Genomic DNA, 27952 nt, shown 5'->3' on the forward strand with positions numbered 1-27952 from the left:
TTTGCCTTCCATACTCTTGAAATGTCGGGATTTTCCAGAAAGAGAACACCGCGAACAATTTTGTTTCGACACAGGCTATTGTCTGTTAATATTTTATCCGTTTTATTGATCATTAAAGCATACAGATGATAAGCTTGAGCAGATAATATGTAAGTAGTATTCACTGAATCGAAAGAAATAGCTTACAGTAAGAATAGATTAGACCATATTATATTAACTAAACTAGGCCTATAACCAGCCAGCCAAGCTAGAGCCTAGGCTAGCAAGTGACGGTCTTGACAATTGAGTGACAGACGATCGGCTTTTTTTAAGACTATCGGGTACAAACCCGTGCTGACCTTCTGGCCGCGCCCAACTCTGTGGACGTTCGGGCTCAACGCCTAAGACAATCGGGTCAATATAATTAGACGATCGGGCCCACTATAAAAATAAAGGAAAGAAGATTGGGTACACCAAAACGAATGAATTTATTTATTTATAATTGTTCACCATAAAATAAATTAAGGGTGTTCTTTCCACGAGTTTGTGATACAATAGGCTATGTACATTCCGATACTCATTTATTCCAACTTTGTGGACGTTCGGACCCAACGATGATCGGGCCAAACGTATAAGACGATCGGGCACATAAAAAAATGGGCCCGATCGTCTCTATGATGGCCACGATCGTCTGTTCACCACTGTCTCTACTCTTTCTACCTAGCCTACCTCCGCACACTAGCTGGTTTACCTCCCATATGTGGTGGTGGAAAATTGAGAGATAGCACATTGCTGGCTCTAAGGTTTTGGCAAAAATATTAATAGGCGTCCATTTTACCGCCCATATACTTGACATTGTAGACATACACAGTATTAAAGATCACTCATATTTCAAATAGGTGTCGCTACAAGTAATTGTCCTGACGATATTTTACTTGTTGTTTCAGATATAATCGAATAGAGATCAAAGAATTGCGAAATGCCTGGGTAAGTCTCAATTTGGAAATTATGCAAATCGTTCAAGCCAAAACATCTAATTAAAATATAAAATATTTAAACAGAGGGTAGGCCTAATATTTTAAAGGTTAACAACTCTCGTTTTTTTTTAAACAATCACCCATAAAGTATACTAAAACAACAGTCTCAATTAAAAAAAACTACACATAATGAATATTTATAATAGTATTTAACATGGTAACTCTATCTTTTTAATCAATTTTTTTTTTATAGAAATTCATCGTCAACAAACTACGGCTTTGGAGAAGTATCAAGAAAAAGAGGAGAATGGAAAAAATATGCAGCATGTGTTTTTGTTGGTTTATTTGTTGGTCTATTGGGGTGGATGGCACCAGTTGTTCCACTGCAAAGAATTAAACAAATATCTGTGAATGGGACAAAGCTTGACCAACCCGATTTGTACTTCCTTAATATCTACCACTTGGTATTTTTTCTGCCTATAGTGTTTTACAGCGCCATCATTGTGAAATGGCTCCAGTGCTTTTTTGTGATGGTAGAAGAATTAAAACACATAAAAACTCGTCATAAGAACTCATTTCGCACATTAGTTGAGAACTGCTACCAAGTTTTCTGGACATTAAAATCGTGGGTAGGACTTGGGATTTCATTGCTTATTGTGCATTGGATGAGAAGTATGGATAAAGAACTATTTGATAACCATTTTGTAATGTACTGGCCGATTGTGGTAACATCCGTTGGTATTAACTTAATTACCAACTACATACTGGGTTTTGAGGTTTGTATCAAACTAAATGAAAGTATACAGCTAATTTACAGACGACAATGTCCAAATTTATGGGAATCTGTTTAATTGCTTATGCAGATTTGGAAAATATCTAGTTTTGGGATAGTTTCTGATTTTCCAAGTATTCACTGCTTTAATTGATATAGTATTAACCTGACAGAATGTCTATTAAACACCATTCTAGGCTAACTAACATTTTTGTGCCCAGTGGACTAGTTCTCATCAAGCTTATTTAACAGTAATCTTTATTATTCAGCGACATTTATAGTAATGCACTTGTTATTTTAAACTTTGCAGACTCTATCAGTTGTTGAACTGAGTGAAATCCATGAATCTAGCAATGTCTATGTCGCACAGGGCCTAGCATGGAGTTACTTCACTGGCTATCTCAAAATTATTCTGAAAGGTTTGTAATTTAGTGCATTTTTAAGATTCATTACTTTTACAAAATTAACTTCAAACTTTATTTTTTGCATTTAGAAACTTTTTTTTTTTAAACAGAATTGGTTAAAGTAGAGTAGGGGTTACCCTGGTGTATTGGTTAGTTTCAATGTGTCCTGAAAAAACGAATGAGCGATGTTTATTGGAAGCGGTATGATGACTATTGTGTAGATTGTCCCAGTTACGCTACACATTTACAAAACAGGCTTTTTCTTTTTTTTTTTGCAGATCTTCAAGGAACTATTAAGAAAGATGAAAAAAAGTGGAAAAAAGAATATGAAGATGGAAACTTGCAAAGCAAATTTTATGCTATTATTCCTCTCAACTGTAAAATTCCTTCCAAACTTGGAGAGAGTGAAAAACACAGAGGAATTACTTTTGAGGGCAAGCTGCCTACTTTGTTTGTCGATCGTGCAGGTGTAAAAGACAGACCTTACGTTAATTCAGTTTACAAAATTGACAATGAAAAAGGCGAAGTAAGTATAAATAGATAATTTATTGTTGTTCTATCAATCTTTACAACAAGAGAGTGACTAAATCTACTAAACATTGTCTCTTGTTTGCTGCAGGAATGTAAAAAAAAAAAGATGTTATCTGTCAATGCTTTTTTAATGTAAAAATGTCTTCTTCTTTTAGTATCACTATGCCATTTGTGAATATGTGACCATCATTGATACACTGTTCCAGATGCCTTCATGTACTGATTTTGACCCACAAAACCGTGAAGAACAGTGCCGCTTGCTTGTCAGGAAACTTAGGGAATTGATTGAAAGTGATGATGAATGTCGAGAAAAATGCGTAATTGTGATGTTTTCAGGTAATCTTTTTTTTACTATTGTGTCATTTCCAATAGAATATATTTGGTGAAATTTGTGACATGTCAGTTAACAATGGTTTGACATCCCTTTGTTCAGATAAAGGACTTGACCTGTGACAAGCTCTGTGTTGGCCATTTATGTACAATTCTAAACTTAATTGTAAATGATGCAAAACTGATTCATTTACTTTGTCTAAAGCTCTGTCTACACTTGATGTGGAAAAAAATGTGATGTGGCCATATATGGACATGGTGATGTTATATCACTAATTTAAGCGTATCACTACCATATTTGGGCACATCACACTTTTTTTGTCAAACTAGTTTGATAGTGTAGACAGAGCTTAATAATCATGTTAATAATGTTATTGCTTTTCTTTCAGGGGAAGATGAAGGCCCTCTATTAAGAGATGTTCTTCTTGACAGAATAAAAGAAAACCGGTTACAGATCAATGGCTAGAAGCGAATGTCTAAGTGTGTTATGATGTGTCATGGTTTTTTAAGAGGCTGTGGAGATTTTTAATATTAAAATGTTTTTATGTATATTTTTGTTTGGCATCCTGACTATACGAGTTTGTTTTTGTCTACAATTGAATTAGATTCATTTTGTTGTGGTATTTTTTTAATTTAAATTTAAATTCTTAAACTTTGACATCTCACTATGTAAAAAGTGCAAGTGAAGGATTGTATGTATTATGTTGACTTTAACCAGGGTATTTTTATTTTATCTATTTTATTTAATCAAGATCAACAGTGGCACAAATTTATATTATTTTCAAATAAAATGTATATATTAGTGTCTTTTATCATTTTTTACAAATAACAAATAGATGAACTTCCATTAACCCTATTCTATAACAATACAAGTATATACAGTAGTTAAAATTCTGCAACAATGGTGGGCATTTCTTTTCCTTTTTCATTTATTTTTCATTCATCAAGACTCAACAGATTGACACTATACAATATTATGTAAATATTTTTCCATAAATATAATATTCATAAATAATGAATATACAATAGAAAGGACTTACATTATTATAAGATAAGATGAAATATACCAAAATCTATATGTAAAGTAAACTGTTTAGTTTAAAATGTATTACGATATAACATACATCATATTTTTGATACTTAATACTATTCATATAAAGTAGTTAATTAGAATAGGTAAAAATATTCATGATTTTCTGCAATTTCTGTTAATTATTTAAGTTGTTGTGTTTCATGTCTATAATGTCAATATTTGCTAAAATGTATTTTGGTGCAGAATGAAGTATTGATAAAAGGTAATTCAAGATAAATGATTTATTTAATTGAAATTCATGAATTGGACTTTAGAAAGCACAACAAATAAAACATACTTTTCAGCATCCGTCGTATCATTGATTGTACTGTAGTACTATTAATATACCGTAAAATATTTATGGAGGTGAACAAATTTTAATTGTCGATAACAAGTAACAACATAAATGTTAGAAACACATATACGAACAGTAATAAACGCCGAATATATATTTTAAAAGTTGGATATATTAATAAGAAGCCACACAAATAATGATAAAGAATGGGTTTTTTTTAAACCGTTTGAAAAATGGTAAAACTGACGAGTGTATTGAAAATGACTCCAATGTTATGCGTCGTCGGGGGAAATAAACATTTAAAACCGTAATAGTAACGGCTTTTCATCTATATATAAATTTACGTAAGGGCAAAATTCGGTAAATCTCGGTTTATTTCTAGAATTTCTACTCGATGGTATATAAAGTTGGTTCATACTTTCGGTACTGATTTTAACCATCTGATGTAACCCTGTTTACTAATTAAATTGAGTTAGGTAATTAGTTATTGACGATTAAAACGAATTTAGGTTCAACGATTTGCCCCAAATAGGGGTGTTGTCCGATCGTGGTATACACTGTCTAATGGATGTCCATCTTGAAAAATACCCGCCACAAAAATACGAGGAGGCTTCGCATTTTCCTATCTCCTCCTACGATAATTGTTTTTAATAGCTGAAAACTGGTTGAACAGCTAGAGTACAGCATCATAATGTTGAAGACGGGCCGATTTTCTTAAAAAAATACTATTTTGATAGATTTAATATACGATTATACAAATGTATTGATTTGCGATGAATGGAACATTCCAATCTCTGTTTCACAAGTGTCTATTCCCTCAGGCGTCGTAAAGGCAAGTACAGTACTGTATACTCGAAATTCGATCCATTTTTGTTTTCAATCTGTGCTGCAGAGGTTGGATATAATTTTTTTTTTAAACGGATAATGAGCTAGCGTTTTCACTCGCCGTATATTATGTACAAATCTTTATTATTGCAGTTAAACCACCCACATCATCACCTTTCCCTCACTGGCATGAGTAGCGTTGTAAAACCAGTAGAGAATAGGCCGCGCCTACGGTACATAACATGCCCTAAACGCAGAACAACTTTGGTGGGTAGGGTAGGAACCAACTTAAGTATAAATTGGCTCTAAGAAACAATTGAAACCATTAGGCCTACTAATTAAGTTGAGTTAGATAATTTAATATTATGTTTTACTGTGTTTAGTGGTATATTATTTGTAAAACATGAAAGCAATTAATATTTCGTTACTAAATGGATAAAGAATATATTTTAACATTGTTCCTCTTTGCACCCATCCTCTTCCCCATCCCTCAACCCTAATATTACATACAAAACACAAATTAAGTTTGTTTAAATTTGACTTAAACAATTGGTCTTATTTGTGACAAGTTTCTCTTTCGGAAGTAATAGGGTGCTAATTTTAGTTGAGTACATAAATCACAGTGTCTATTTATTCGTTCCTGTACACGACATGTATTATTGTCCTGCGGTACGTACATTTGAAATCGCCAGTTTTTTAACGCTGAAATTATTATGTATTCGAGAACCATCTGTGAGCACGACCTAGATGGTACGCGAGCGAAGCGAGCGTACCATCTAGTATTATTAATTTTTCTAAATCTTCATATGTGTTCGCATTATGTAACACAACGACAACATATTGTTCATTTAAATTTAGATACAAACATTTGTTGATCATTTGCATATGAACGAGACGAGATGTGCCAAGGGTCGTTGTCAACAATGGCCTCATAACGGTCGTCATAAATTTATAATTGTAACCAGTAGTATTGAGTCTACAATTTTTACAATGGCGGGGTAAGTTTTCCCTGTTTTCTGTTACTAAAGATAATTTAAACTGTAAATTACGATTCCATAATATATTTTGTATTGTAGGTGTGATCACTGCATTGCAAACAACACACCGGGAACAACTCACATACTTATGTGGTGCCGAAAAAACGAGGTGAAAGGACACGATATACGGCCAACTTGTTTTGTTTTCTATTCGGTATTTATAGTTTTTATTTGATCGCAACTACAGTTCAACTTGAAAAGATGGAAGAAAGAAGCTTTTGCAACTGGACACTAACGGCTGGCGAAGAAGAGTTATGTCTTGTCCGTGAATACAACCATGTATTCTCTCTGCCTGTCCTATTTTTCAGTGCCATCATCTCAAAAATTGTTATGTGCTTGTTCGTGTTGGCCGAGGAATACAAGCACAAGCAAAGTCGCCACAATAATTCAAACCGCCAGTTGCTTAAAAATTGCTTCCAGGTATTTCTGACAATGAATTTTTTAGTGGGATTTTGCATTTTACTGGTTTCCCTATATTGGATAAGGAGTAAAGATATATATCTTTTTACCAATCACTGGTCACTCAACTGGCCAAACATCATAACGTCGGTCGGTGTCACAGTCATTACGAACTACGCATTTGGTTTCAAGGTTTGTACAGTTTTTTAGTAGGGCCTATATGATATTCTTAACATAAATAGGCTAATTTTGGACTTTTATGAAGCTGTTCTTAACTAGTTAACCAGTTGACCCACAACAATGAGCCATTTTTGTAGTTGTTTTTATTTTTTTTTATTTTCTATAGTCACTATCAGTTGTTGAAAACAGTGAAATCCATGAATCTAGCAATATCAATGTTGCACAGGGTCTAGCATGGAGTTATTTTACCGGGTATCTAAAAATCATTCTGAAAGGTTTGTGAATTAGCTTTTTTGCCTTAAAAATCAAAAAATAAACAATAACAAATCTTCAAAAATAATTTTTAAAAAAATACTTTATTTAACACTGTGCATATACTAGTCTTCTTTCACATCGTCTGTTCTCTGAATTATATTACTAATATATAAAGTCATTCATTCTTTTACATTAAGCTGTATGAATATATCATTTTATCTCAGATCTTAAAGGAACTATAGAAAAAGATGAAATATGGAAACGTGAATTAAATCAGGGAAACCTGCAGTGCAAATTTTATGCTATTATACCTCGGAACTGTAGCATTCCTTCCAAACTTGGAGACAGCGACAAACACAGAGGAATTACAATTGTCAGTGATTTACCGGTTGTTGAAGAACCTCGTGCTGGTGTTACCAGGAGGTACATTAATTTAGTCTACAAAATTGAAAATGAAGAAGGAGTTGTAAGTAAAATCTGTACTGTAGTGCTAGTTCATATATAATAAATGGATAGCTAAGAAGTGGTTACTTTTTACAAAATATTTCAATATAGAGCCTTTTCTTTCAGTCGCACTATGCCATTTGTGAATATGTGACCATCATTGATACACTGTTCCAGATGTCTTTGTATACTGAATTTAATGCACAGAAACGTGATGATCAGTGCCGTTTGCTCGTCAGAAAACTTACGGAACTAATTGATAGCAACGAAGATTGTCGAAATAAATGCGTCATTGTGCCTTTTTCAGGTAAACACAAAATAGTGTCTAAACCAATCATGTTTGCCCTGAAATTGTATGCGTGACTTTGTTTTATTTAAGAACATACAATCTTGATCTGAAATGGATTAATTTACTTTGCCTAACAAATTTGTTTAATTTATTGGTTTTTTTCAGGTGCAGATGATGGCCCTCTGTTAAGAGATGTCCTTCTTGATAAAATCAAAGAAAATCGGGTACAAATTAATTAGTGGCTAAAAGTTGACTGAAAATGTATTATGATTACTGTAGCAGTGCCAGAGTAATCCTCGCCACAAGTGCCCATGATCTGACCATATATTTTGTCTACTTTTGATTTGATTTTGGTGGGGAGTTTTTTTTAGTTTCAATTTTTATTTGCAATTCTTAGAATTCAAAATAATTTCAGTATCATATAGGCCTATATTTTTATGAAAAAACCGTAAAAATAAATGAACTAAATACAATTTTTTATAACAATATTAGTACAGTATACAGGTTTTAACTTTAAACAAGGTATTTTTATTATTTTTGTTTTGTATCAAGGCTGAATAGTAAGTAACCAATTTCTGAATTAAGTGTGATGGGTTAGGGTTTTATTCAAATTTTGTTTGCATTTCTTAGAATTAAAAATAATTTCAGTATCATATATATTATTATGAAAATACTAATAAATGAACTTTTCTATAATAATATAAGGACAGTATACAGGTCTTAACTTTGAACAGGGTATTTTTATTTATTTTTTATTTTTTTATCAAGGCTGAATAGTGTTTTCCTTTTATGCATTTTATATATATAGATACTTGAAAAGTACTGATTAAAGGTTAATCAAATTAACAGTTAGTATAGTTAAATGCACATTTTATAATAAAATGTTTAGTTAGTAATTCTGCGTCATTTATCATTATAGTATTATTGATATACAGAATAAATGAAAACAAATATTAATCATTTGGTGTTCATGTCTATAATGTAAATATTTGCCAAATAATAATAATAATAATAATCATCATATTTTGTGCAGAATGATTGTTGATAAAAAGGAATACAAAGTAAATGATTTTTTAAAATACGAACAGTAATATCCTAGAGTGTTAAAAAGAGTCATTATTTGAATCACCAACCATGAAAGCCCCGGTATTTTAATGGATTTCGGGTTCGATTTACACATATAATTGAACATATAAAGAGCCACATATGACATGAAAGAACCTCACAACAAGTGTTAAAAAGAGCTGTATAAAATGGGCCGATTATTAATGACAATGCGCGCGCCGATCGAAATAATGTATTAAATGCGCGTGTCACATTACTCATTTTTCTAAAGCTTTTGTTCTCATGAAACATAACGATATTATATTCTTATGGAAAATCCAATTTAGATAATTTTAGATACTAGTTTGCATATAATGAACGATACTGTAGGCCATTGTCAACATTATACTCGATCCTGTTAAACCGGCATAACGCCAATTGCAATTCGTCAAGAAAAGGGTCAGTATCGTTTCAAAGTTCAATCCTCGTTTCTCTCATAACATTTATTAATATCTTGTTATTTTTTTTCTCATTTTTATATACAGTATTATTGTGTATCCAGTGTATGTACAACAATGGCTAGGTAAGGTTCCTCATAATTATTCTATGCTGATAAAAATATTATGATGTAAGCCTCTTACAATAGTGGGGCTGATATTAAGTGGAGTGGTATTGATATTAAGTGGAAAGAGCTGATAACGTCAGCTCCATGATCTATGCTATAGTAAATATAATTTTAATTGTTTCACCATTCCAATGGTTATTCACCAAACCCCAATATTACGGTACCAATTACGGCATTATTTATCAATAGGAATTCTTATTCTTCTGGGTGTCGAGAGATACCAAAAAGGCGAGGCAAGGCCAATGAAATTGCAGCAATTATTGTTGGTATATTATGTATGATTTATTTGTGTGTGGTGTGGATGATTATCAAAGTGGAAACGCTAGGCGAAGGTGACATATTCTTTCAATGTATGTATAACTCTCTATCTGCTCTGCCAGTGATGTTGGTCTGTACCATCATTACAAAATGGTTTTTTTGCTCTTTTGTGCTGATCGAAGAACAGAATCACACGAAAAGTCGTTACGATGGTAACAGTTGGCTGCTATTTAAGAACTGTTTCCAGGTATTTTTGACAAGAAATTTCGTCTTAGGAGTAGTATTCTCCATTGTTATTGTGATTTTGGTGATAAGTAGCGGTACAGATAGTTTTTACAAGTTCTTCGTCACCAGCTGTCTGAATTCCATAACAGCAATCGGTGTTTCAATCATTACAAACTACATTTTCGATTTTAAGGTTGGTACGTATAGGCTGTAGTATAATATAAATAAAGTTTGATACCAATTAAAATATATTTGTTGATTAATTTTATTTATAAATATCACAGACACTATCAGTTGTTGAGCTCAGTGAACTTGATGAATCTAGTAATACCAATGTTGCAAAGGGCCTAGCATGGAGTTACTTTACTGGATATCTGAAAATCATTTTAAACGGTATTTATCAACCATTATAAAGTAGTATTTTTGCTAATTAATTTTAATTTCTTAGTCTTTGACTAATCTTTAATTGCTTAGTCTTTGACTAATCTTTAATTTCTTAGTCTTCGACTACTCTTTAATTTCTTAGTTGTTGACTAATCTTTAATTGCTTAGTCTTTGACTACTCCTTAATTTCTTAGTCTTTGACTAATCTTTAATTGCTTAGTTTTTGACTAATCTTTAATTTCTTAGTCTTTGACTAATCTTTAATTTCTTAGTCTTTGACTAACCTTTAATTTCTTATAGTCATTGACTAATCTTTAATTTCTTAGTCTTTTTTGACTAATCTTTAATTTCTTAGTCTTTGACTAATCTTTAATTTCTTAGTTTTTGACTAATCTTTGATTGTTTAGTCTTTGACTAATCTTTGATTTCTTAGTTTTTGACTAATCTTTGATTGTTTAGTCTTTGACTAATCTTTAATATCTTAGTCTTTGAATAATCTTTAATTTCTTAGTCTTTGACTAATCTTTGATTGTTTAGTCTTTGACTAATCTTTGATTTCTTAGTGTTTGACTAATCTTTGATTGTTTAGTCTTTGACTAATCTTTAATTTCTTAGTCTTTTTTGACTAATCTTTAATTGCTTAGTCTTTGACTAATCTTTAATTTCTTAGTTTTTGACTAATCTTTAATATCTTAGTCTTTGAATAATCTTTAATTTCTTAGTCTTTGACTAATCTTTGATTGTTTAGTCTTTGACTAATCTTTGATTTCTTAGTCTTTGACTAATCTTTGATTGTTTAGTCTTTGACTAATCTTTGATTTTTTAGTGTTTGACTAATCTTTGATTGTTTAGTCTTTGACTAATCTTTGATTTCTTAGTTTTTGACTAATTCTTAATTTCACTTAAAAATGTACTGTTTTTAGTATTAGTATTATTTAGTATTATTCTTATTTTATATCTTTGCAAATCATGGGAATAACACACATCAATCATTTTGTATCATTGATTGGTTGTAAGGTTCGTGTTTCACAAGAAAAAGTTATAGTAATACAAAACAATTCTTTTCCATCAGATCTTAAACAAACGGTCGAGAACGATGTAAGATGGAAACAAAAATTGGAAAACAAAACATTAAAATGTGTATTCTATGCTATTGTACCTCTGAACTGTAAAGTTCCTGCTGATTTGATTGAATATAAGGAAGGTATTACGCGTGTGGGTGAGTTGCAACCTGTGTCAAAAAATCGTGCTGGTATGAAAAGGGAGTACACTATTCCAGTATACAAAATTGAAAAAAAAAACAACGAAGTGAGTATAGACTTTAAGAAGTGCATGTGCGCAGCTTCTACTAAAGACATTAAAATAAATATTTGACTGGTATTTGCATATACAATATTTAGTCATAGTCTTTAAATCAGTCCATTAAGTAAGTGTGACTATAAGAAATCTTATTTTTTAGCCACCATTCTTTGTTATTTGTGGGTATGTGACCATCATCGATACGCTGTTTGAGATGACTAACTTTATTAAATTTGAAGAAAAGAAACGTGAAGAGCAATGTCTACTGTTCATAAGGACACTTCAGGAATTAATTGACGACAATTGCGAAGAAAAGTGCGAGATTGTGACTTTGTCAGGTAAGCCTTGAGTACCAAAGATGGAGAAGGGTAGTAACACTATATTTTGTCTGCCTAGATTGCGTAACGTAGGCCTTCTCTACACCTACACACAAAAAACCTCCTATATGTTGAGCTATTTGACACATAAAGAATTAACCGGTAATATTAAGTTCAACAGGCTTTTGAAATCTTGGCTAATCAATGTCATTTTTAGGTGACGACTCTCTGATAGATGCTCTTTATAAAAAAAGAGAGAAAGAGAACAAGAACGAGGGCGGAGAAACTCGACTGTCAATGAGTACTGATGTATAACATATAAGGTTTTCACCAAGGCATCGATACACTGTACTGCCGTTCACTTCGGGAATATTTAGATATCATCATAGGAAAAATGTCACTATACAAAGATTGGTAACACGGCCACTATGGATATTAGTATACTAGGCCATAAAGCGAAATAATGAATTGATTTTTCTTCTTTGAAATGAATATACGTATAGCTAGTGAACCATAATAGTTGCACTAATGGAATAAATAGGCCTTTAACAAGTTGGTTGATCCTATAATAATAATTATTTGTTTATTTCTGGTGTATTATGTACGGTAATTTTGGCTGCATTGTATTATTTCAACCTTTAGTTGCTTTAGTTATAAGAAACGTTCTATTAGTCTGAAGTTTTAGTGTGTGTGAGTCAGATTTTCATTTTTGAATAAATTAAATATGGCCAGGGGGCCGCCGGGGCTTTTAGAGCATTTATTAAATAAATTCAATATCAAAAACAATTACTATAATAGTAGAACTAAGCCGAATTTAATAGTATCAAAACCAAAAACAAACTACATAAAACGTAGCTTATATAAAGGTACCAAGATATTTTAGTGACCAAATAAAATATTTCGTTTATACATCTTTTGTCATAATTATTATATAGTACTCTTGATGCACAGTATTTTTTTGAATTTTAACAAATTATATTTGTTGATAAAAAAAAGAGAAAATGTTAAAAAAACAAATACGAACAGTAATAATTATATTATAATAGTTTACATAAACGCTGAATATATCAAGTTAGATATTAATAAGGAGCGACATAATATATTAATAATAATTACTTTTAAGGCCGTCTGAGTATACAACAACATTTATTCAATATTCAATATTTTACAAAGTTTATGGGTTGAGATACACAGAAGCCAAAGTGGCTTGTCTTTGTAGTCCTAAGCATAAACATAAAACATATTATACGGACGCATTACATTAACAAAAAATGACATTTTGAGACAGAAAAAGAAAAAAAAAACACACACAACTATATAATGACCGAGAATGTGATGCGCTTAACTTTAATTAATGTATGGGAAAAACCAGTGTAATTATTTTTAGATACTATTGTTTGTATATAATTTGCATAAAAACCTATTGTTACAATTATATTCGCTTCAATTTGTATATGGTATATGTTTTGATGAAGAGGAGATATGCATTGTCCGTAAATACAACCATCTATTTTCTCTGCCAATCGTGTGTTTTTTACTGCCCTTGTTGTAAAATTGTGTATGTCCTTGTTCATGTTCTTTGAGGAATTGTTATAGAGTTATTTCACCGGGTATCTAAAAATTATTCTGAAAGGTTTGTGAATTAGCTTTTTTGCCTAACAAAAATCAATAAATAAATCAATAATAAATCTTCAAAGTAAAAATAAATACTTTATTAACACTGTGCATGTAACTAGTCTTATTTCACATAGTCTGTCTGAATTATATTACTATATATAAAGTCATTCATTCTTTTACATTAAACTGTATGAATATTATCATTTTCTCTCAGATTTTAAAGGAACTATAGAGAAAGAAGAAATGTGGAAATGTGAATTAAATCAGGGAAACCTGCAGTGCAAATTCTATGTTATTATACCTCGGAACTGTAGCATTCCTTCCAAACTTGGAGACAGCGACAAACACAGAGGAATTACAATTGTCAGTGATTTACCGGTTGTTGAAGAACCTCGTGCTGGTGTTACCAGGAGGTACATTAATTCAGTCTACAAAATTGAAAATGAAGAAGGAGTTGTAAGTAAAATCTGTACTGTAGTGCTAGTTCTAATATAATAAATGGATAGCTGAGTAGTGGTTACCTTTCTAAAATATTTCTTTTCTTTCAGTGGCATTATGCCATTTGTGAGTATGTGACCATCATTGATACACTGTTCCAGATGTCTTTGTATACTGAATTTAATGCACAGAAACGTGATGATCAGTGCCGTTTGCTCGTCAGAAAACTTACGGAACTAATTGATAGCAACGAAGATTGTCGAAATAAATGCGTCATTGTGCCTTTTTCAGGTAAACACAAAATAGTGTCTAAACCAATCATGTTTGCCCTGAAATTGTATGCGTGATTTTTTTTATTTAAGAACATACAATCTTGTTTGTAAAATCATATAGTTGATCTGAAATGGATTAATTTACTTTGCCTAACAAATTTGTTTAATTTATTGGGTTTTTTTTCAGGTGCAGACGATGGCCCTCTGTTAAGAGATGTCCTTCTTGATAAAATCAAAGAAAATCGGGTACAAATTAATTAGTGGCTGAAAGTGCCCATGATCTGACGATATACTTTGTCTACTTTTGATTTGATTTTGGTGGGGAGTTTTTTTTAGTTTCAATTTTTATTTGCAATTCTTAGAATTCAAAATAATTTCAGTAGGCCTATATTTTTATGAAAAAACTGTAAAAATAAATGAACTAAATACAATTTTTTATAACAATATTAGTACAGTATACAGGTTTTAACTTTAAACAAGGTATTTTTATTATTTTTGTTTTGTATCAAGGCTGAATAGTAAGTCACCAATTTCTGAATTAAGTGTGATGGGTTAGGGTTTTATTCAAATTTTGTTTGCATTTCTTAGAATTAAAAATAATTTCAGTATCATATATATTATTATGAAAATACTAATAAATGAACTTTTCTATAATAATATAAGGGCAGTATACAGGTCTTAACTTTGAACAGGGTATTTTTATTTTTTTATATTTTTTTATCAAGGCTGAATAGTGTTTTCCTTTTATGCATTTTATATATATAGATACTTTAAAAGTATTGATTAAAGGTTAATCAAATTAACAGTTAGTATAGTTAAACGTTAAAGATAAAATAAACCACAAGTCCATGCACATTTTAAACAGGGCATTTTTATTTATTTTTTTTATCAAGACCTAATCGTGATAAGTCACCAATTAAAATAGTTTGATTGTTTTCCTTTCATGTATTATATATATATATATATATATATATATATATAAGTATTTGAAAAGTAGTGATTAAAGGTTAATCAAATTAACAGTTAGTATAGTTAAACGTTAAAGATAAAATAAACCACAAGTCCATGCACATTTTATATTATATTATTTATTATTATAAAAAATGTTTAGTTAGTAATTCTGCGTCATTTATCATTATAGTATTATTGATATACAGATTAGAATAAATGAAAACAAATATTAATCATTTGGTGTTCATGTTTATAATGTAAATATTTGCCAAATAATAATAAATATATTTTGTGCAGAATGATTGTTGATAAAAAAATAACACAAAGTACAGTAAATGATACAAAGAAACAAACATGAACAGTAATATCCGAGGGTGTTAAAAAGAGTCATTATCCAATCGAATTTGAATCACCAAGCATGAAAGCTCCGGTATTTTAATTGATTTCGGGTTCGATTTACACATATAATTGAACATATCTATTAAGAGCCACACATGACATGAAAGAACTTCACAAAAAGTGGATGCATTACAAAATGGGCCGATTATTAATGGCAATGCGTCGATCGAAATAATATAATAGTGCACGTTTCACAATATTCATTTTTCTAAAGCTTTTGTTCGCCTGAAACACAACGATATTATATTCTCATGAAAAATCCAATTGAGATAATTTCAGATTTTAACATTTGTTGATAATTTGCATATGAACGAGACTGCTAGGCCAAGCGTCACTGCCAGCATCTGTATACAAAGCTGATAACGCTAATTTTCAATTCATCAAGAGAACGGTATAGTAAATTCTAACTTTTAATCCTCATTTCTTGCATAATATCATTTATTGATATCTCATTCTTTACTTGTTTTAATTTTTTTTTATATACAGTATATTAATGTGTATCCAGTGTATCTACTACAACAATGGCTGGGTAAGCTTTCTTATAATTGTTACCCTTTAAGTAAAACACTTACGTTTCACCCCGACTGCAATATTTAATGTTTGATTGAATAAAAAGAAAGTAATTATAGCTAATTAATGGTTCTACATTTGTAATCGTTGTAGATATTGAGCATAACAATTCACTATCCCAAAAATACCTAGTTGTTAACTAAACCCCAATATCACCAATTATAGCGTTATTTAATCAATATAGAAAATCTTCTTCTGGGGTTCGAGAGGTACCAAAAAGGCGAGGCAAGGCCAACGAAAAGGCAGCAATTTGTGCTTTTATTGTAATTATGATTCATTCGTGTGTGGTGTGGATGACTGTCAATGTGGAAAAGCTAGAAAAAGGTGATATAGTCCGTCACTGTATGTATAACTCTGTATGTGCTCTGCCAGTGATGTTGTTCGGTGCCATCATTACACAGTTTTTTTGTTGCTTGTTTGTACTGATCGAGGAACGGAAGTATATGGAAATTCGTTACGATGGTAACCGCTCTCTGCTATTAAAAAACTGTTTCCAGATATTTTGGACAAGGAACTTCGTCGTGAGATTAGTAATCTTCATTGTTATTGTGGGTTTGATGATAAAAAGTGGAACAGATAGTTTTGACAACTACTTTCTCACCAGCTGGCTGAATCCCATACCAGCAATCGGTGTTTCAATCATTTTATACATATTTGATTTTAAGGTTTGTTACGTTTAGGCTATATAGTATTTATTAATTAGGTATTTTGTAAATCAAATTTGAGTTTGATACTAGTTAATATATATTTTGTGATTGATTGTATTTTTTATAAATATCACAGACACTATCAGTTGTTGAGCTCAGTGAAATTAAAGAATCTAATGTCAATGTCGCACAGGGCCTAGCATGGAGTTACTTTACTGGATATCTGAAAATCATTCTAGAAGGTATTTATCTACCGTTATAAAATAGTATTTATGTCACACTGTATTTTGGGTCTTTGACTAATCTTTAATATCTTATATCAAAAATCAAAATATATATACCTATTTGAATTATGTATTTAGAAATAAAAGAGAATTTAGACTGATTGCTATATACATTGAAAAAAGTTTTAAATAAAGGAATGTCCAAATCAAGAGAAATAATTTTATTTTAATGTTTTAGAAAATGCTTTACTTTAAGAAACGACCGCCTAAATATTGATTCATGTTATTATGTAATATGGGCCGAAGGCCAAAATTACGAATAAAGAAAGAAAGAAAGTTCGTGTTTCACAAGAAAAAGTTATATTAATGCAAACCAATTCTTTTCCATCAGATCTTAAAAGAACTATCAATAAGACTGGAAATTGGAAACAACAATTGAAAAACAAAACACTAAAATGTGTATTCTATGCTATTGTACCGCTGAACTGCAAGGTTCCTGATTTGATTGAAGATGAAAATGAAGGTATTACGCGTGTGGGTGAGTTGCAACCTGTGTCCAAAAATCGTGCTGGTATGAAAAGGGAGTACACTATTCCAGTATACAAAATTGAAAAAAACAACGAAGTGAGTATAGATTTTAAGATTAAGAAGTGCATGTGCTCTGGTCTGCCTAGTTCAGCTTCTAACATTAAAAATAATATTCGACTGCTATATTTGCATACCATAAAATAGTTTAAGTTAGTCTTAGTCTTTGAATTTGTCTATTAAGTATGTGTGACTATTATAGATTAAATTATTAAAAAAGGTATTAGAATTATTGCTTAGGCCCTACATAAAATCTATTATTAGAGTGATCAAGATTATTTCAACAGAATAAACTATGGAAAAGGAGGAGTGAGTATAGACTTTATATAGAAGTGTTCTGTTCTGCCTGTAGTTCAGCTTCTAGGCCTACTAATTAATACATTAACAGGAAGTACAATCTTGAAAGAATTTCATTTAGCTTCGATTTTGTATAGATGACAAATTTCGTTTTTGTAAAAGCACAAGTTAACGGAGTACTTACTCGAACGTTTCGATCTCTATCAGAGATCCTTCTCAACTGACTGCGGAGTGTTAATGCAGCTTGGTCATTCTTGACGTCATCTGTTGATGACGTTGTACGCCTCCGGTTGTAGGTCATCAAGAAAGCGTTACACAACTGCCAGTATCCAGAGTGGTCCTTCCAGAGAGTTATGGAAAACCGAAAAAGAAAAAAGAACAAAGGACACGAACCACAGAAGGAAAAGATCAAGATGCGAGGTAGCATAGGAATCCCCTATGTAAAAGGAATGGCAGAAAGAATACGACGCACTCTCTCCTATCACAATGTCGGAACCTATTTCCTACCCCAAAATAAAATCAAGAATAGCCTCGTCCACCCAAAAGATAAAATCGAGAAGATGGATACATGTGGAGTAATCTACGAAGTCACCTGCCGCAACTGTCCACAAGTTTACATTGGGGAAACAGGGAGGGCATTACAAACACGAATTAATGATCACAAAAAAGATGTTACAACAAACACGGGGGGAGTAATGACTAGGGCCTCCAGAACATCCACATCTTCGATCATACACAAATCTGCCATTACAGAACATGTCATAAAACACAATCATGTACCGAACTGGGAGGCTACCATCTTAACCAAAGAGCCTAAACGCAAAGACAGACAGATTAGAGAATCATTACATATAAGGAGAAATAAAGAGAAGACCATGAACCGGGACACTGGAGCCCACGAACTCTCGCATTTGTACAATGATTTGATAGACACATCACCTGGCCGAGCCCCGCACAACCTCCAACCTACAACCGGAGGCGTACAACGTCATCAACAGATGACGTCAAGAATGACCAAGCTGCATTAACACTCCGCAGTCAGTTGAGAAGGATCTCTGATAGAGATCGAAACGTTCGAGTAAGTACTCCGTTAACTTGTGCTTTTACAAAAACGAAATTTGTCATCTAGGAAGTACAATATTCGACTGCTATTGCATACCATAAAATAGTTTAATTAAGTCTTAGTCTTTAAATTAGTCTATTAATAAGTAAGTGTGACTATAAGAAATCTTATTTTTTAGCCACCATTCTTTGTTATTTGTGGGTATGTGGCGATCATCGATACGCTGTTTAAGATGACTGAGTTTATTCAATTTGATAAAACGAAACGTGAAGAGCAATGCCGACGGTTTGTCAGGGCACTTCAGGAATTAATTGATAACCATTACAAAGAAAAGTGCGAGATTGTAAATTTGTCAGGTAAGCCTTGAATACCAATAATGGAGAAGGGTAGTAACACCAATTGTATGCTTGCTGGATTGCGTAACGTAGGCCTTTACACCTACACAGAAAACCTATATGTTGAGCTATTTGACACATAAAGAATTAACCGGTAATATTAAGTTCAACAGACTTTTTAAATCTGGGCTAATCTATGTCATTTTTTAGGTGAAAACAACGACCGTTTGATAGATGCTCTTTATAAAAAAAGAGAAAGAAAGAGAAGAAGAACAGGGCGGAGAAGCTCGACTGTCAATGACTACTAAAGTATAATACAAGGTTTTTACCATGGGCATCGATCCACTCCAATGACCGTTCACTTCGGGAATATTTATATATTTATTATCTTATTCAAATGTCACTATACAAATATTGGTAACACGGCCACTGTGGCTATTAGTATATTTGTTGCAAAAATGGATGTTTTAAGAGCTTTAAACTTAAATAAAAAATCAGCTTATGAATGCAATGAATGTACCTATATCTAGTGAACCATGATAGTGCACTAATGTAATAAATAGACCTTTAAAAAGTCGGTTGATCCTATAATAATAATAATTTGTTTATTTCTGGTGTATTATTTACGGTAATTTGGGCTGCATTGTATTATTTCAACCTTTAGTTCGGGTTTTAGTTATAGTAAACGCTCCATAGTCTGAAGTTATCTAATTTGCCATTGTTTTCTTTTAGTGTGTGCGTACGATTTTCATTTTTGAATAAATTAAATATTGTAATGTTCAACTTGTTTTAATTCAGTATTATTTTCATCAATATGCTTACGACAGTTTTTGTTCTGCCTTCGGTTAAAACTATCATTATTCATAGACCTAGTTAATGGATGATTACTAGCTATTGCCTAGTTTAAAGTAAAGGTTTTCAGCTCCTTCCTACTGGTTACTAGGTAAGCATCTATATTTTTATCTCTAGTCTTAATTTTAGAATTGTTTTGCTTTAATAAGTATGTTACTTGTTTTAAGTTATAGTTGTTGATTGTATACTATAGACACAACGCAATAGTAGCCTATACTGCCGTTAATGACACGATCGATCGATTACTGTTATTTTAAATAGTAACACGACATAGCTTTGTTACAGTCTTTGTGGATGATTTTATTGTGTTTGTGCCAGTGCTGCAGCTCTGGAAAATACTACGCGATACAACGACGCTCGAACCTGTTACATATGTAATTGTAAGGGAAAAAATACGAATAGTAATTTTAATTATACAAATTTTATAAACGCAAAATGAAGTTAGTAATTAATGAGTCGTGATAAAGAATGACTTTGTAATGTAATGACTGAGAATGTAATGAATCGATCAGTAAACGGCGTTTCACATTATTCTATTAATATTCTATGGGAAAAACCAATGTGTTTATTTTTAGATTATAATGCTTGTTATTTGCATCTGAATGCGCGCAGGATCGAATATCGTATGTAGACCACAGCGTCATTGTCAATGGCCGCATCATAAACGCTAAAATAATTCGTCAAGAGAAAAGGTTAGTTAATAAATCGGTTTAAATGTCAATTTAACCTTTTTAACGTTTCTTGTTCCTTGCATTCTTGTCAAATAACATTTATTAATATCTCAATATTTATTTGTTTTTAATTTTATATACAGTACCGAAGGCCTAATTTGTATTCTGTGTCTAGTAATCTACATTTTACCACAATGGCTGTGTAAGGTTTTCTCTTTTATATACTGAATGTAAAATATGATACTGTAATTAAGATTAAGAGGGATAGATCCTGCTCTTCCTTCCCTGTTTCTTGCATACCATCTACAAATGACACTTATGTTTAACCCCCCGGAATATTTACAGGTATATAACTTTGTAGGCGTATCCATTACTACCCTAAAACGGTACTAGACCTAAAATAAATTCTACATCATAAGAGGGATAGATTGTATAATGACATTTTTATTATACTTTGATAGAAATTCATCTTTAGTTAACTATGGCTTTGGAGAGTTGCCAGAAAAACGGGACGAATCGAGACAAAACAATGCAGCATACATTGTTATTATTGTACTCGTTATTATTTTTATACTGATCGGGGTAATATGGTTTGATGGTAAAGAGGAGCTACAATCCAACCGTATATACAACCATGTATTTTCTCTGCCAATCGTGTTTGTCAGTGCCTTCTTTACAAAATGTTTAATGTGCTCGTTCGTGTTCTTCGAGGAATGGCCGCACATAGAAACTCGCTACAACAACTCATCCGCCACTTGCTTTAAACACTGTTTCCAGGTATTTCGGACGACATTATTTGTGGGATTTTGTGTTTTACTGATTTTCATTATGGGAATATTTTGGATGATGAGTAAAGACCATCATTTCAGTAACCACTGGTCACTCAACTGGCCGAACATCATAACGTCGGTCGGTGTCACAATCATTACGAACTACGCATTTGGTTTCAAGGTAAACGGTTACAACTAATATTAACAACAATTCAATGTAGGTTCACTTGAATCGATCATTAAAGTTATTATATTCCTTATAGGAAGCGAATACTGTAGTCTAAATTGATTCATTGTAAATTTGTGTGTATATATATTTGTTTATTTCATAGTCACTGTCAGTTGTAGAGCTTAGTGAAATTCACGAATCTACCAACATCAATGTCGCACAAGGATTAGCATGGAGTTATTTCACCGGCTATCTAAAAATCATTCTGAAGGGTTTGTAAATTACATTTTCACAAAAATAAATTAAGTAATCAATTACAAATTGATCAAATAGTATGTATTTTCTCAACTGCACTGTATTGATAAAAGGCACCACACCACACCACATCTACTGTATTATCATTTTCCCTTAGATCTTAAAGGAACTGTAGAGAAAGATAGAGATGATGACCCCAATGGTATAAGCTGGAAAGCCGAATTAAACCAGGGTAACCTACAGTGCATGTTTTATGCTATCGTGCCTCTGAACTGTGAAATTCCTTCCAAACTTGGTGATTGTCCCATTAAACACAAAGGAATTACCTTTGAGGGCAAGCTACCTACTCTGTATGTCGATCGTGCAGGTGTGAAAGACAGGCCGTATGTTAATTCAGTTTACAAAATTGACAATGGAAAAGGAGAAGTAAGTGAATAGTTTAAGACGTTGGTGTTTATTAACATGTCTTATGTGATTACTCAATGCTAATAGAAATTCCTGCAGTGCAGCAAAGTTATCTTGTGCTATTCTTGCTTGTTGTAGGAGTTAATAATGTCAACATTTTTTTTCAGTCAAAGTTGGCCATTTGTGAGTATGTAACCATCATTGATACACTGTTCCAGATGCCTCTTTGCACTGATATTGACCCACAAAAACGTGAAGAACAGTGCCGCCTACTAGTCAGCACACTTCGTGACTTAATTAAAGAAGATAAAGATTGTCGCAATAAATGCAAAATTGTGACTTTTTCAGGTAATGTTTCTAAATCATTATGATTTTTAGGGTGAACATAAAATTTATTAGAATTAGTGTTTCCGTAACAGCTTTATGCCAATGTTTAAGACACTGAAGTACGAGAATGACTTTGTTTGTTTTGGCAAGATTGTTGAATTGTTGTACTTTGCACTGTTTTGTATTTGTGTCTCAGAGCGACAAACTTGTCTATACATTATTGTAAGCTTATGCAAATGATATTAATAAATGGAGGAAATGTTTGCGTAGTAAAGATTAACACACTGTACTGGAAACAAAGTAAAGGATAATAAACCGAATACTTAATATATTTAAATATAAATACATTTGTTATTGCTTTTCAGGCAAAGAAGACGGGCCTCTTTTAAGAGACGTTCTTCTTGACAATATCCGAAATGTTGGGGTGCAATTGGAGTAGAGGGATGACTGAAGATTTCTTATTTTGGGGTTTTTTTTCGTAATTAAGGACTGCGTTACAAGTGAATCTTGTGCATATTTGACGTTAATTAATCATTCATTGTCTCTCATGAAATTCCAATATTGATCATTTGGATTAGGATATAGTTATGATAATATCTCAACAAACAAAAACCCAACATTTAAAAAAGATTAAAGGATTGATTTGTGTATATACTGGTAATTGGTTTATTTTTTGTAAATTGCATTTTGTTCGTAAGAGTGAATAAATAAATATAAATTTTCTCTGAACATTTTCATTCGTTATTTTGTCTTAATATCGGACATCGTACGAAATTTATATTTTGTTTTGAAGGGAATTCAATTTTCCATCGATAATAATAGGCCTCTAGGACTATCTGTCTATTTTTTATTGTAAGGATAAAATTTATTTAATGTAAAAATATCTTCTTCTTTTAGCCTCAATATGCAATTTGTGAGTATGTAACCAGCATTGATACACCTTTAAAGATGCCTCTTTGCACTAATATTGACCACAAAAACATGAAGAGCAGCGGCCGCTTGTTTGTCAAAAAACTTATGTAATTAATTTTAAAAAGTAGCGAGAACAATTCATGCTTGTGCTATTTTCAGGTAATCTTTTTAACTACTGTGCCGTTTCCAATTTGGCGAAATTTGAAACATTTCGACTGACAACAGTCTGATTTCCCTTTGTTCAGATAAAGTACTCGACCTCTTTCAATTAAGCCCTGTGTTTTTAATATCTTAGCCATTAATTTTTATGCATTCTAAAACTGTTTTAATCTTATAAAATTGTTTAATTTACTTTGCCTAAACAAAAATGTTGATAATTATTTTATTGGGGAAGATGACGGCCCTCTATTAAGAGATGTTCTTCTTGACAAAATTAAAGAAAACCGACTACAGATAAATGACTAGAATTGAAGCGAATGTCTAATAAATTTGTCACGATGGGCAGTATCATGAGTTTTTAATAGACTGTGGAGATTGTTAATATTAAAATGTTTATGTAGGCCTAGATTATTTTTGTTTACAATTGAATAGATTCATTTATTGTGATTTTTTATTTTATTTAAATTCAATTTTGTATATAGTGTATGTATTATTATGAAACAATGTTTTAGGTGAATGACTACCAGTTTTTTTTAACTTTTTCATTTCATGGGTCAGTTAGTTCTAGTGAACATGACCATTTTCAGTATATTAAGTACATTGCTGCCACAGTGTATAAACTTTAAAAACAGACAGTATTGTATATATTTCATTTCATTCTTTAAGACTCAACCGTGACACAGGTCAAAGTTGTTAGATTGTTTTCATTTCCTGTAAATATTTTACCAAATATTTGGAAACATAAATATAAGGAATGATTAAATGATAAACAAATTAGCTAAAATTTGAACTTTAACATTTATATTAATTACTAAATATAATGTTTAGTTTAGTTCTGCGTCTTTTATCATCTATTTGTAGTTATTGCATATTCATTTTTTTGAATAGAATAGCTAAATAAATATTCAAGAATTGTTGCAATTTATGAGTGGTGTTTCAGGTCTGTAATGCCAATGTTTTATAATATAATAATATCAATTAACAAAATCTGAAAATGGAATCCTTAAAATGACTACCGGTATAGCCTACTGTATTATTTTTAAGGAGCCATACATTATTTTTTTTTAAACGTATTATATAATCCTGTTAGTAACGCAACGCTTTATTTCTGCTATGTTAAACTGCACCTGACATAATATGTAAATTTCCCGTTCTTTTGTTTCTATTATTCCCTTTTACTGTGCTGCGCTTGTCGTTGTCGTTGTTCTTTTCATTTCGTGAGCGGTAATCCTATGCATACCTTTGCATTACACCAGACAGGCCAGTGATGTAAGTTCGTTATTTGCTTCCTTTGATTACTCTCTTTAGTTTAGTTTAGGCTTAATACCATTTCTACATTTTGCTAATTTAACCTGGATACATTGTAGTTCTTTATTGTATTATTTTGTTACATTTTCAGTTTGAACCACAATAAATCAATTGTGAAGTGCAAAACCTGGTTGGAAGTTTTTTTTTTGTATACCGATTAACGTACGACGCTACGAGCGTTACAGTTCAAAATCAAGAATGTCTCATACAGAATCTGAGGTTGCACGTATGAAGTCCAAGCGTGGATACGCTAGGGGAGCTGTTACCCGAATTATGGGTACCGTGCAAAAATTGATGGCAAGAAAGGAAAACCTTTCCCAAGTCCATGAACGAATGGAGGAGGTGGAAACCTTGACGGAGGCGTTTGCAGCTGCACATGCAGACTATGTAATGTTGTTAAAGGATGAGGAGGCCAAGCAGGAAGCGGAGGTTTATCAGAGAGAATTTGTCACGAGAATAAACGACTTCTGTGATGATATCGGCACATGGATCGCCAGTGTTGAACACTCTGAGCAACATAAGTCTGTTTCGGAAGTTGGCAGCCGCTTTTCACTAATTTCAATCACATTGCCTTGGATGAAGCGAGAGCTAAGGCTAGGGCGGAGAAAGCTGCACTTAAAGCTGAAATACAAGGCTTGGTGGAGCAAAAATCTTTAGAACAAGAGCAATTCGAATTGAGACGAATAAAACCGGCGCGCCAGATGGAACTTGAAACCCAGCGTTTTCAGGCTGAGATGAAATTGGCGCTAGAAGATCATCACGCAATGATTGAGATGGGAAGACAAGAGTTGGAGCTCGATCATCGCCGTCGAGAGATGGAATTAAGTGCTAAAATGGCGAAAGCTGATGCAGTCCAGAAGGTCTACACCGAAGTTATTGAGACTGAAACTCAACCACGTTATCATTCTACACCGGAGGATTTAGTCCTACCAACTATACACCTACCTTCATTTGATGGCCGACATCTCGATGCGTCAAGGTTTGAACGCAACCCATCTAAACCCACTGAACCGATACTCCAAACACCTAAAGCAGACGATCCTTCAGTTAGAAAAAAGTCTGATTCACCAGCACTAAATACATTGCACCAACCGGAAGAATTGTCGAATACCATATGCCAGATGTTAGCCGATTCTCGATTACACCAGCAATCTCTTGTGGAGGCTTTAAATCTACCGAAAAATGAGCTACCGATGTTTGATGGTAACCCGCTGCATTACTGGTCCTTTATTAGAGCATTTGACAATGCTATAGACAGAAAATCAACGGATGATGGAGCAAAGCTTATATTCCTGTTGCAGTTTTGTACCGGAAAGGCCAAAACCTTACTACAGTGCTGTCTAATGAAGGAACCAGCTGAAGGTTATCGTCTGGCAAAAAAATTGGAAAGATTTGGCAATAACGACAACATAGCACAAGCCTGGATCGACAAAATAACAAAAAGAAAGAACTTTAGAGACGAACTTGACCTACAAGATTTCGCGGATGACATAAGATGTTGTCAGGAAACGTTAGAATCAATGGGATATTTAAGTGAGCTTGAAAACCGTAGAAGTCTTTGTACGATAGCGGAGAAGTTACCAAATTATTTAAAAACACGTTGGCTAAAGAAAAATTATGATATTAAAACTAAGATGAAACAAGCTCCAAATTTAGATGACATGGTAAAATTTATCACTGCTGCTGCTGAGGAAGCAAATGATCCGATCTTTGGCAAGTTGGTTCGCAAGGATCGACGTGATAAACAGAAGCAGAATACAAGCTACAGTGCGCAGTCCATACATATTCCTTCATCAAAAAAGCCCGAGGTACCACCTGTAAACCCACCTAAAGAAGATGAACGCTGTGTATACTGTGGGCATAATCACTATGTTACGTTCTGCAAATCATTCAAAGCTCTGCGGGTTAAAGACAGGCTAGCATTTGTTCAGTCGAAGCGGTTATGCGTTAATTGTTTCAAACCTGGGCACATAGGAAAGGAGTGTTTGCGTCAAATTACTTGCGACATAGATGACTGTGGTAAGAAACACAGCAAATATTTGCATATTCCACGTTACGTAACCAATTCTCCACCTAATCCACCTAATCCACCTAACTCTTCACCTCATCCACCTATCCCTACAGTGACTACAGCACCAACTACCACCGCCACTCCTCTGATGCAAGCGGCATTAGTTCAAGGAAACAGCAAGTTTATTCAAGCAAATCGTGAAAGGGTGGCGTTGCCGATTGTTGCCGTCCGTGTACGTGGCAAAGATCCGAATTCATATGTTGACACTTATGCTTTAATAGATACAGGCGGAACATTTAGTTACTGTACTGAGGAATTAGCTGACAGACTACAAGTGGTAAGGCAGAAGTGTACGGCGGAGCTTACTACAATTGAACAGAAAAATATTTTGATAAATACGGAGCTGATAAGCCTTAACCTGTCCAATTTAGAAAACACATACACTGCACGTATGCCACAAATAATAGTGAGACACTCTCTCAACCTAGGCCTAGATAATCTAGCATGCCATGAAGACTTGATAAAGTGGCCTCATCTTGCCGATATACAGTTACAACCAATTCTGGACGTAACAGAAGTTCAGCTTCTCATTGGCCAAGATATGCCAGAACTATTGTGTCCACAAGAAGTGCGTAAAGGCTGGGCAATAAATGGCCCAATCAATAAAGATGTTAATCAGCCTCGATCAAGTCACCATGTGCAACTTAAAGCAACCTATGAACAGTCTCTGTTGGAAGCTGAATACAAGTAATCCCAGCGCCGAAACTACCTTAT

General features: G+C 32.7%; 7 protein-coding genes across 9 annotated transcripts; all 7 read left to right on the top strand.

Moving 5' to 3' along the window:
• Positions 1 to 44: 44 nt before the first annotated feature.
• Positions 45 to 4369, top strand: LOC140060535 (stimulator of interferon genes protein 3-like). The gene is made up of 7 exons (XM_072106796.1): positions 45 to 149; positions 927 to 966; positions 1210 to 1732; positions 2039 to 2147; positions 2411 to 2658; positions 2819 to 2999; positions 3383 to 4369. The coding sequence occupies exons 2-7, from the start codon at positions 959 to 961 to the stop codon at positions 3457 to 3459; spliced, it is 1146 nt and encodes a 381-aa protein (XP_071962897.1). The 5' UTR covers positions 45 to 149; positions 927 to 958; the 3' UTR covers positions 3460 to 4369.
• Positions 4370 to 6091: 1722 nt separating this feature from the next.
• Positions 6092 to 8256, top strand: LOC140060589 (stimulator of interferon genes protein-like). Its single transcript, XM_072106871.1, has 6 exons — positions 6092 to 6183; positions 6262 to 6813; positions 6968 to 7076; positions 7281 to 7522; positions 7627 to 7807; positions 7955 to 8256. The coding sequence occupies exons 2-6, from the start codon at positions 6424 to 6426 to the stop codon at positions 8026 to 8028; spliced, it is 996 nt and encodes a 331-aa protein (XP_071962972.1). The 5' UTR covers positions 6092 to 6183; positions 6262 to 6423; the 3' UTR covers positions 8029 to 8256.
• A 1048-nt stretch (positions 8257 to 9304) lies between these two features.
• On the top strand, positions 9305 to 12824 carry LOC140060556 (stimulator of interferon genes protein 3-like). Its single transcript, XM_072106828.1, has 6 exons — positions 9305 to 9416; positions 9648 to 10134; positions 10226 to 10334; positions 11398 to 11633; positions 11785 to 11962; positions 12159 to 12824. The coding sequence occupies exons 1-6, from the start codon at positions 9409 to 9411 to the stop codon at positions 12254 to 12256; spliced, it is 1116 nt and encodes a 371-aa protein (XP_071962929.1). The 5' UTR covers positions 9305 to 9408; the 3' UTR covers positions 12257 to 12824.
• Positions 12825 to 13728: 904 nt separating this feature from the next.
• On the top strand, positions 13729 to 15161 carry LOC140060616 (stimulator of interferon genes protein 3-like). The gene is made up of 3 exons (XM_072106905.1): positions 13729 to 14014; positions 14107 to 14287; positions 14456 to 15161. Exons 1-3 carry the CDS (start codon positions 13802 to 13804, stop codon positions 14527 to 14529), a joined length of 468 nt encoding a protein of 155 aa, XP_071963006.1. The 5' UTR covers positions 13729 to 13801; the 3' UTR covers positions 14530 to 15161.
• Positions 15162 to 15839: 678 nt separating this feature from the next.
• Positions 15840 to 20166, top strand: LOC140060566 (stimulator of interferon genes protein 3-like). Of its 2 annotated transcripts, XM_072106839.1 has the most exons (7): positions 15840 to 16009; positions 16105 to 16147; positions 16373 to 16853; positions 16972 to 17077; positions 17451 to 17683; positions 19183 to 19360; positions 19550 to 20166. In XM_072106839.1, the coding sequence occupies exons 2-7, from the start codon at positions 16140 to 16142 to the stop codon at positions 19645 to 19647; spliced, it is 1104 nt and encodes a 367-aa protein (XP_071962940.1). In that variant the 5' UTR covers positions 15840 to 16009; positions 16105 to 16139; the 3' UTR covers positions 19648 to 20166. The 2 variants fall into 2 exon arrangements, with proteins under 2 accessions (XP_071962940.1, XP_071962948.1); XM_072106847.1 differs by lacking the exon at positions 16373 to 16853.
• A 535-nt stretch (positions 20167 to 20701) lies between these two features.
• On the top strand, positions 20702 to 25210 carry LOC140060543 (stimulator of interferon genes protein-like). 2 transcript variants are annotated; one of them, XM_072106807.1, is made up of 7 exons: positions 20702 to 20883; positions 21006 to 21064; positions 21324 to 21813; positions 21965 to 22073; positions 22214 to 22482; positions 22629 to 22809; positions 23154 to 25210. In XM_072106807.1, exons 2-7 carry the CDS (start codon positions 21057 to 21059, stop codon positions 23225 to 23227), a joined length of 1131 nt encoding a protein of 376 aa, XP_071962908.1. In that variant the 5' UTR covers positions 20702 to 20883; positions 21006 to 21056; the 3' UTR covers positions 23228 to 25210. The 2 variants fall into 2 exon arrangements, with proteins under 2 accessions (XP_071962908.1, XP_071962917.1); XM_072106816.1 differs by having other exon boundaries at positions 20705 to 20883; positions 21324 to 21639.
• A 658-nt stretch (positions 25211 to 25868) lies between these two features.
• On the top strand, positions 25869 to 27929 carry LOC140042572 (uncharacterized). The gene is made up of 2 exons (XM_072087709.1): positions 25869 to 26727; positions 26824 to 27929. The coding sequence occupies exons 1-2, from the start codon at positions 25869 to 25871 to the stop codon at positions 27927 to 27929; spliced, it is 1965 nt and encodes a 654-aa protein (XP_071943810.1).
• Positions 27930 to 27952: the final 23 nt, after the last annotated feature.

This window comes from Antedon mediterranea, chromosome 1 (assembly GCF_964355755.1).
Source record: "Antedon mediterranea chromosome 1, ecAntMedi1.1, whole genome shotgun sequence".
NCBI classification, from domain to species: domain Eukaryota; kingdom Metazoa; phylum Echinodermata; class Crinoidea; order Comatulida; family Antedonidae; genus Antedon; species Antedon mediterranea.